The sequence below is a fragment of the Vanellus vanellus genome (genome assembly GCF_965231255.1).
Source record: "Vanellus vanellus genome assembly, chromosome: Z".
Classification (NCBI taxonomy): domain Eukaryota; kingdom Metazoa; phylum Chordata; class Aves; order Charadriiformes; family Charadriidae; genus Vanellus; species Vanellus vanellus.
The window spans coordinates 11,211,871-11,222,163 of NC_138908.1; the positions used below are offsets into that span (position 1 = coordinate 11,211,871).

The 10,293-nt window shown below is 44.5% G+C and overlaps 1 protein-coding gene across 1 annotated transcript; it reads right to left on the bottom strand.

Annotated features, from left to right (window-relative positions):
• Nucleotides 1–1,374: 1,374 nt before the first annotated feature.
• On the bottom strand, nucleotides 1,375–10,016 carry TXN (thioredoxin). The gene is made up of 5 exons (XM_082497427.1): nucleotides 9,783–10,016; nucleotides 4,599–4,703; nucleotides 3,893–3,952; nucleotides 3,128–3,193; nucleotides 1,375–1,599 (listed from the first exon to the last, which is right to left on the bottom strand). Exons 1-5 carry the CDS (start codon nucleotides 9,804–9,806, stop codon nucleotides 1,537–1,539), a joined length of 318 nt encoding a protein of 105 aa, XP_082353553.1. The 5' UTR covers nucleotides 9,807–10,016; the 3' UTR covers nucleotides 1,375–1,536.
• Nucleotides 10,017–10,293: the final 277 nt, after the last annotated feature.

Consider the following 10,293-nt stretch of genomic DNA (forward strand, 5'->3'; position numbering starts at 1 on the left):
CATCTCGTTCTCTCCCCACAAGCTTGTACATGGCAGCACTTGGGGTAGTGGTTTCCCACTTACCTGTGTGAACAGACTAATTTTAAAGACACAGCTGCAATCCTCAGTCAACTATCCAGAGCAGTACAGAAAACATTATGCAAGGAGAACATGCAAAATCACAACCCAGAGCTTACATCCAAGAAGATCCTTAATGGCTCATTCTCAACTAAAGGGTGTGGTCACTTCTTGGACTAGAAAACTCTTGTTTCAAACAGGGAACATATGCAGCAAGCTGCCAAAGGCCCCCAGTTGGCGACAACCAGGAAATTCATGCATGCTTGTGAAATGAGTGTAAGTCTGAGTCACACATAAGCTCCCTACCACAAAGACAAGAGGCTCACTCATTCCACACTGTCTGCATATGTAACAGGAAGCCTTGCTCTTTCATCAGTGATACTCAATGAGTGGCACAGTTCACCTACCCCTAACCACAGCATTGGGCATCACTGCTAGCTACAGCCCTGCTTCTTTAATTTACTGAATTTTTATCCAGGACAACACCCAGGCCAGCAAGAAAGCCATTTTGATATGGTGGCAAAACATAGCAGTTCTGCTTGGTAACTCTGGGAAGATCAGTTGAATGGTATACAAAGGCTGGCAGGTCAGCATTAATCTAGAGAACCTGATGCAGGTTTGGAGGAATGCCAAGTCCAGTTTACTGTCCAGCACAAAATAAGTGTCCTGTATGTTCCAAGAATGCAATTGTGCAATCAAATGAAAGTGACAAGAATATAGAAATCTAAATTATCCTGGGCTTAAGGCACTACAAGTTTTACCTCTTTGGTCATTTGTTCCAGACTATTGCCTAGGAACAAAGCAGCCCAACTCAGAGACTGAACATACTCTGCTCCTAATAGGTACACCAACGGCAAGGCAAAACTGAAGAGGCAGCAGGTCCAAGTTCTACCTTACAGTTTCATGGTAGGATTGGTATTATGTTTTTATAAGTGAAGTCTTAGCTTCAAAGTCTAAACTCAAACTTGGCAAACTTTAAAAAGAAATTTAAAATTTAAAATTTCAGAAGGGACAAAACCCAAAAACCTATCCCACCCAGTGACCACCCTCTTCTCTACCAATCCTCAACTCCCCATTCTGTAGATTGCCACTGTTCAGGTTATAGCCTGGTGACTACCACCCAAGTAAGGTGGCAGACTTCTAAAGCAACTGTCATTGCTATCCCATGCAACACAATTTTCCACCCACAGTAATAGATCAGGTTGCATTTGACAAGAGTCTTTGTATCCAGACAGTACTCGTTTAACACAGCAAAAACTGACACCTTGATGACATTACAAAATTCCTCACACTTTCATTCAAACACAGGGCAATATCCAAAAGTGAAGAACTTACACTTTATTGTACTCATTTACATAGGTTAAGTCATGGAAATTATCCCCTTGATCTCGCTAGCTTGTTTATATTTTTTTATGTAGAAAAGTTACAGGCTATAACTTCGCCGAAGCAGTCATGCTTCAATGTCTCCACAGCTGGAGATCAGACTAGACTTTTAATGGTCTCTTCCAGCTTCTCTTTATTGGCCCCAGAGAACTCCTGCACCTGTAAAGAGAGATTGATTTTTAGAACTGTTGCATTCAATACTTCATAACACTAGTTGCATAGCATCCAGACACACATATATCTATTCAACTCTGCTATGACTAAAAATTTTTCATCCCCAAACCAGGGAGTACTTTCCAGATATTTGTATATTCATCTCCCACTTGATTTAAAGACTGGGACAAGGGCCTATCAAGAATCACTTCCAGACTACCATTGCAGGAGCCTTCTACACATAAAAGAAGGGAAAAGACAACTGATCCTGTCTCAGAATTGATTCAGACTCTGATGCAGGCTTGTAGACACCCTGGAGGTCACCACACAGCAGAGGCAGATCAAAGCTACCCTGAGCTGCTCAGTACCCTTACCAATAAAGTTGTGGAAGGACTGTTCCAAATGATCTGTCCCTGAGCCTGGCTTCTCCTGTGAGAATTGTCCTTGTTGCAACTTACACGGCAGAAAGATAAAGGGAACATTCATGTCTCAAAACCAGTGGCTCAGTCTTCAGTACCTACAGGGGTGCAAGGTATAGAGCAGACTACACTACAGGCCATGAAATTGCTTGCTTAATACTCATGTGTCCAGAGAACTGCCAAGGTCATCCAAAATAGAAAGCCACACAACAGGGTTAAGCATAACACCTTCACACACTGTCACATCATAATCACAATTCTTCCAGTTACATTATGAAGCTGTGGAAGTTTACCCCGAGAAAACTGTCAAAGGTTCATTATTAGTCATGATTTGGTGCCATACTGAATAGAACTAAAAAGGTCACCCAACATCTGACACTCACTTTTCAAGGCACAATTCCATTGCCTTCGGCCATGAAACTTCCACCCAGGTATTGTTTTACTTCAGATAACACACTTAGCTCAGCAATTCTTTAGTTCAGGTAGATGGCCACACACAACTACCCTGCACAGGCAGCCCACTATGCTGTCAGAGCATGGTCTGCATCTCATCTCATCCCCCTCTTGGCAGAGCAGAGAAGATCTCTGTTCAGTCCTCTGACAAGGACAGGACCTCCACTGCACAGGTGACACAGCCTCCATGTAAAAGCATCCAAGCAGTTGTTTCAGCTGTGTGTACATTCAACCAGATGTTAGAGACTTACTTGGGTGGGATTCCACATGCATATACAGTCATGTCTCTGCTTGAACATAAGCTGCATCCAAAGAACAAATACTAACCAAGATCAGTAGAAAGCAGGGTGCTAGGCAGACAGAAGTCTTAACGTGGAGATCTGACCCCAATAATGTCTCATGAAGCTCTGCCTATAAGACTACTTGTAACACTAACTTAGTTCACTACCTGTGACCAATAGGATTTGCTTCACCAGTTAACCGCTGGTCCAAGTTACATTCACTGCATTGCTAAGATGAACTTGCTTGCTCTCAGGGGTGTCTTAATGCCAGTGGTGGCCAAGATATATTCCCAAGAGAAAGGAGGCTGTGTAGTCTAAGACTCCCCATCTTCTTTCAAGTGTTTACCTTGCCTGCTCCAGTTCCAAAAAAGCAGAGCCTACCTTCTTTCCATTCTTGTAGAACTGGAACGTTGGCATGCACGTCACTTCACAGTGTGTAGCAACATCCTGGAAAGTACAGAAAACAACCTTCAGCCATGCAGGTCTGAAAAACATTAGATTTAGAACCCACTAGCTGCCTTTTGTTTAAGTGATAGGGCAAAGCCATTACTGCTTAAAATGAAGCAAAAGCACTTCTGGTAGTTCATCACTAGCAAAACCAGTGCAGTGTTAACATCTCCCTGAAGTAAGCCTGAAAGATCCTCCCATCAGCATTTAATTCATGCAACAGCAAAATCACATTTACTATACCTGCACTGTGTTTGGGAAAAAACAGACTTCTGCATCAAAACAGAAATGACTATTTGTAAGGCTCAAGAGCCCTACAGCAACTCTTGTGTTTCAACCTGACATTGTTCAAGTACCTCTTCAACATTGCTGGAACTACAATAGTAGACAGCAGACATTTTATTGCACTTAATTCGAAACATGAAAAGAGGACATAGTGCCACAAGCAGTGGAGAGACCAGATGGACCACCAGACAGTTGTGAGTCATTAGTTTTAGGCAAGATTGCATCAAAGCAGCTTAAGGCCTTAGACTAATACTCCCTCCAAAAGTAGAGGGTCAGTGTTCCAAGTTATCTGACACATGCCATAGGCCTTTGAGTCTACAGATAACCAAGGCAGTTTGTTCTGCTCAGGTATCCTCTAAAAATTCATTCTTTAGTGTAAGCGCTAAATCCCTGTCTCTGCTTCTTGGACCATACCTGGGCATCATCCACATCAATTTCGATGAATACCACCTCACCATACTTCTCACACAAACTCTGGAATGAAATAAGAAACTATGAAATTAGTGTTGCAAAAAAGCTTTCTTTTAAAAGACACAGTCATCTAAGTTGCAAGGCTGGTGCTGTTTACTCCCCAGTGAAACTAGCCTTATTACATTAAAGCAGATATTACTATATTACTGACCAGAGAAAAAACATTTTCTGCTCCAATACCTGGAAAAGCATTGTTTAAACATACTCCCCACAGAGAAGATTCAAATATGCCAGACATAGGTGAAAGACCCTCTTTTACAGCCTTTCTCATACTTTACCGGGAGATAACACTGCCCCCTAAGCACAGCTGGAGCAATTACAGTAACTGTGTACAAAAGGGTAAGCATTGTTTCCACTCCATATCCCACCTCTTTAGGGACACAAGAGTTGCATCACCTCTAGATCCAAGATGAATGTAAGCATTAGGACAGCATAAGCTAAACCACATTTAAGGTCCCAGCTGTATAAAAGGTCAGTATATTTAACTCTATAGTCTCAAAGGAGATACTTCTGTGACTTTTCCTTTTCCAGAAAATGCTGGCAATCACATGTGGCAAAAGGAAGTTTCCTCCATGTTACTGTCAAGCAGCACAAAAACATTTGTACAGAATTTAATACAGTTGCCAATAAAAACAGAAAGGCTACTTACATGGAAAAAGGGCTTGATCATTTTGCATGGTCCACACCATGTGGCAGAGAAATCCACTACTACGAGCTTCTCAGCAGCAGATTTCAGTTCTGCCTCAAATTCAGACTACAGAAAAAGAATAGAACACATTAATAACTTTCACCCTCCTTTCTGAAGCAATTTAGACTAAACCCCAAGCTAGTCTGCTCTCAGCCTTAAGACACTAACCATTTTGGTAGCTCTTTAAACACTTCATACAACTGGGGCTACCATCATGTAAGTGTGTCAGTGTGAATTGCTTTCATCAGTGCTAGCATCAGCCAGTGTCTTACAACTCTTCAATTAGAAGAGATCACAATGCTCAGTCACTTAATTGTGGAAACATAAGCTAGAAATTCATCTAGCCTATGATCCTCAACTTTGGCAGCTCTGTTTAGTGTTACCCCCTGAACATGATCCTTATGGTTTTTAATAACCCATTTTCTCTTTTCTGCCTCAGCAGGAAGAATTCCATTTTCTTCTGGTACAGACTTTCCTCTGCAGAATTTGAAAAGGACACTAGCCTTTGTACATTCCTCCAGTTTGATGCCTTTTCCAATCAACAGATAACATCAAAATGATGTTGTGTTGTTTACTCTACAGCATGTTTTCTAGAGCAAGCTCATAGGGTAGTTATTTTACTCATTTGCCAAGTGAACTGACATGTAACATCACTAGTCAAAGCAATGCTACACATACAGACTACACAAGTAACACCCACTACTTATTTAGAGCTTCAAGTCCGTTTGATGCACTTAGTCACACCAAACATTTCTGGACAATGTTCTTTGGAATTTAGAGCTCCTCCCACACCATTAAGCATGTTTTCTAGTAAAAAAGTGAATGTTCTAGCAGAACTGAAAGACATTAAAAACAAGAAATACTTGCATGCTAGCAAGAGGCAAACCAGTATCTCACACAGAAGCAGAAAATGCCCATCAGCTACTTCTGACAGTTTATTTTCCAAAGCAAGCACAAGCTATTTCAACATTCCTCAACTTTGCTCTCATGGCAATGCAAGCATCAGGAAAGCGGTTAATATAAACTTCATTTCAGATCATGCACATAAAAGATAGGTGCTTTATTCTCCCCAATTTAACAGACCACAGCATTAGAGTTCTGTCAGCAACAGCTAATTGAAAGCAATGTGGTTATTGCCACATGTACACAATGGTTGGTTCTGCAGTGCAAGAGTTAACTAATGCCAGCTTCTGCAACCAGCCACATTAAGTTGAGACTTGATTCTAGTAAGCTATTCCCCCCCATTAAAGAAAGGATGGCATGTAAGGAGCCAAGAGCGCACACAAACTGGTCACAAGTATATTTAACAAGCAAGCAGAGGGTCCTGCACCAGCATTCTTGCTTATGAAGACTTTCACATAGGTTTATAAGTTCCTGTAATTTCAAGTACACTTGGCATTACATCTCCCTGTTGATAAGACATTTCCCCTCACAATGTAGCTATCTTCAGAAGTGCAGCTTCCACATGCTGAGTTCTTCCATCCCTGCATATTGGATATTCAGAGTCTACTCTGCTGTTAGATCAGTACCCAACACTCCACAACACCTACTCTCCATCCAAAAGAGGTGGGAGCAGTAAGTTTTCCTGTCTCTCCACGTTCTCCCACTCCTGTACTGACATAGTATGGATGTCTGCACCCCGACCCCAAAAGTACCCCACTCCAACTAACAAAGTTCAACTTCCATGTACACAGCAATCCATGCTAGCTCCCTGCAACTACTCATACCACAAGTTCCTCAGTCAAGCCTCACTCCCCCCCACCTTCAAATCCTACAGCTTGCTTTTTGGTACAGCTTCTCACACCTCTGCACTGTAACATCACCAGCTCTTCACTGATTCCACTTCCTGCACCTGCCTGTTAGGCCTTCGTCTTCTTACCCCTAAGTCTTCTGTCCAGCTGCATAATTACTGTATTCTGCAAAAGGAAGCCCAGCCCTGAGATGTGTTCGTCATATGGCCACATACCTCAGGCGCACTATTGCATAGACAAGAGGAAAATAGGAGGGCATGATACCTACAGTTGGTCACACACCACTGGAGAGCTGGTCCTGACTACAATCAGGTGTTGCCTTGTGAGTCATTTCTAGTACCAGCTAAAATTGCTGTGGGAGAGTGAAGAGAGATGCAAGGTCCAAAGGTGCTTACTCTTGCAAGTTAAGAAATACTGAACTAGGGAGAAGCCCTGAAAGTTTTCACAGACAGCTTAATTTTCCCTGGAGGAAGGAAGACAGTAGTTGGGGCAAAACAAGCTACTCAACCTGTTTCATTGACTTCCATAGTTGCCTTTCATGTTAACTCTGAAATGGCAAGTTTCCATATAAAAAACAGATCATCTTTGTTAACAGAAGAACCTCCCACAAGACCATTTGGTCACATTATTAGAGGATCTTACAACTTTGTTAACCAGGTAGCACCTTCCTCTGACTAGTTGGTTGTTGGTTTGGGGATTTTTTTTTTTTTTTTAAAAGACATTTACATACAATTTCCCTGAGCACACGCAATACCTCATTTTGCTTGTATTGCCAGCAGAAAGGCATGTGCTGCATGCAACAAATCTACTGGTAGCAGGCCTCTGCTTCTAAGGCCCAAGTAAGAGCAAAGGCTCCAGTAATGAAAGCCTCTGGAGTAGCAAGGATTCCCAGCACCAGGTAATACCTCACAATGGAGGCTACTGACCACGGACAGTGCTGAAAGGAATCTACTGCTCTCAGCAATAGATAAGATAGCTTTAATTAAATCTGCCAGATGGTGTGGACCTTAGATGTAAACACGATTTCCAACACATATTAACTCACCCTTGAACTTGTATTAACCCAGTCATCAGCTGACTGCCAATGGTTACTACATAATTTAGTGTTTTGTTTTTTTTTTTTTTTTTTAAGTACCGAAGCTAACATAAACAGACTGAAGGTTCAACTGCCTGAACCCCCTAGCAGACACCGCTTCTAAAACTATCATCTGCATCTGAAGCTGCAAGTTTTCAGTATTTGCTTTTACTGAAATAATAGAGAGGTAGCTAGTGTGAAAAGGAAAGCTTTGGCAACACCAGCTTTTCAACAGTTTATATACTCCGTTAACTTCTGCTATAAAAGGCATTATGTCCCATAGTCAAACACCGTTAAGTTACACCAGTCACCCATCTCAATACCACATATTTAAACCAACTGAAGTACTGCTCCTGCTGCCCACTAGCAGGGACTCAAGAGGGACCAGTAAAGCACCCTGAAAGTAGCCATTCCTCAGAAACTAGTCAGTTTCTGAAGAGGTATGTTAGGAAAGGGGCCACATCTAGCTAGCTGTCACACTCACATTGCTATACAGATGTCGCTCACAGAAGCTTTTGCGGTTAGTGAAAGAAGGGGTTTTCCTCTTTGTATCAGAGAAGAATACAAGTCTGCTTTACTGAATTAATCCAGAAATCCCAGTTGCACTGCACTTGAATACTCTGGGTGTTGCTGATATTAAAATCTTGTTGTCAGCATGACTGTTGAGTCCACACTCTCTATGGATGAGCAACAAAACCGTGCTTTAACTACAGCAGAATATTAATCAATGCTTATAGCTGGGAGGCCAGTGGAAGCCTACTCCACTTTAAGTTAGAGCAGGCTCTTCCTCCAAAGCCAGGTTTATTGACTCTATTTTTCAGCTGTTCCAGCCTATACCAAAAACCTCAAGTCTTACTCAAAAAGTTAATGCCTTCTGTCCCTCCATGAATAGAGAAGGGAGAGAGATGCAAATTATAATAAGAATTTCAGGTTGAACTCACACACTGTTCCATCTCCAGGACCTGAATCATATGGCATTTTGTTCATCTTAACTTTGATGAGCTTTCTGCATTCACAGGTATTTAAGCCAGGGTCACAGGAATTAGTACACTCATGCATCACGTGTTGACACCTTAGAGGTCAAACCCAGGAAGTCTGCCATGCTTTCCACTTATACAGTGAACTGACTATAACAAACTATAACAGAGCATAGCCTAGAAGACAAACTTGGATGCCACACAGCATCACTCGCAGGCCTCTCACAATCAGATCAAACTGATACTTCAACCAAATTTCAAGTTCAAAATGGAAGACTAGGCCAACAGGACATCCCCTGAAATGAAGAGCTAACTAAGTTTGCACAGAGGCCATTTTTGGTGATTTGGGTTCATACGTTAGAGCTAACAAATACCCTATTGTTGTCTATCAACCAGGTCAGCTGTTGTGCACAAGACCACACACTATTTCATCACCAGCAGAGTATTCTCCATGTGTTGGTCTAGGCTTTACTACTGTTCTGTATCACAAAGCCACAGACACATTTGTATTCACTGAACCATCCAAATAATGAGGTGCTGCATTAGTGTGCTGAACAAGCCAGACAGCACCACAAAAAGGGAAATACTTCTTACACCAGCAACTCCTGTTATTTAAGTACAGGAATGGGCTCTAGTAATCCCTTTCAAATCAAGAAAAATGGATTCACATTTTCCATGAACTCCTACCCACAATCACACCAGGACTCTGGCCAATCTTTAAGAAAGCTGCCGGGTCCCCTACACGCCAGCAGTAGGTAAGGCAAGCTGGGACTTCTAAATTAGGGTACCACAGTACCCCGTATCAGCTTGATAAGTGAAACATGACATTTCCTTAATATTTTAAAGGGAGGTGAGCAACAACCTGTTTTAGTATTAAATTACATCACCTACCTTCTCATTCTGCCTAGCCGAAGCCTTTGGCCATACAGTTATTTGTTCCCTCCCTTGGGTCTAAGCAAGTCCTCCCTTCAGTTTCCCCCTTTCCGCGCTGCAGCGGTGAAGCTGGCTCCTCCTGCCCGGGTAGCCCCGGCACCCGGACCGCGTCCCCAGCGCACAGGAGCCCTCACCTGCCAGCCTCCGCCGGCCAACGCCTCACCAGGATCAACGGCGGCCCGAGGAGGGGCACCTGCTCGCCTGAGCCCCCCGCGGCGGCCGGCCCAGCAGGCCCGCTCCATCCCTTCCCGCCGGGGAGGCGATGCTCACCTCGCCGCCTCCCCCCCCTTCCCTTCACGGTTTCGCAGGGCCCGGTGACGGCGGAGGGAAGGAACACGCCACTCGCCGCCAGAGGAGACCGGAGCCACCTGGGCGGCCAGGCTGGGGTAAAGCCGCCTAACGGACTCACCAGGCTGCCCACGCTCTTCACCATGGCGGCGGCTCGGGCTTGGGTGGGGAACGAGGGTCGGCGGAGCGACGGCTCACGGTCGGCGGCTAAACGGCAAGAAGGCGGCCGAGGGCCTCGTCTCTGCGCTGCGCTCCGCTCGGCTCGGCTCCTCTGCACCCCTTCCAGCCGCCTCAGCGTTCTCCCGCCACCGCCCCGGTGCCCTCCTTATATGCCCGTCGCCGCGCGGCGCAGCACTGCGCATGCGCGGCGGCCGCTCGCCCACCACCCCCCTCCCTTCCCCGCCCCATGGCGCGGGTCTCGCGCTCCCCTTACAGTCGCCGCAGTTGCGGGGTCTCGGCGGCGGCCTGCATGGGGCGGGCGGGCCCAGTCTTCCCGCCGGCTGCCGGCGAGGAGCGACAACCGTTAAAAACAAACAAACAAACAAAACAAAAAAACAACAAAAAAGCGGCCGTCGGCTGTGGAAAAAGTGCTGTGTAACGCTGAGCAGGAAGTGTTTCGGCGACACCGTCCC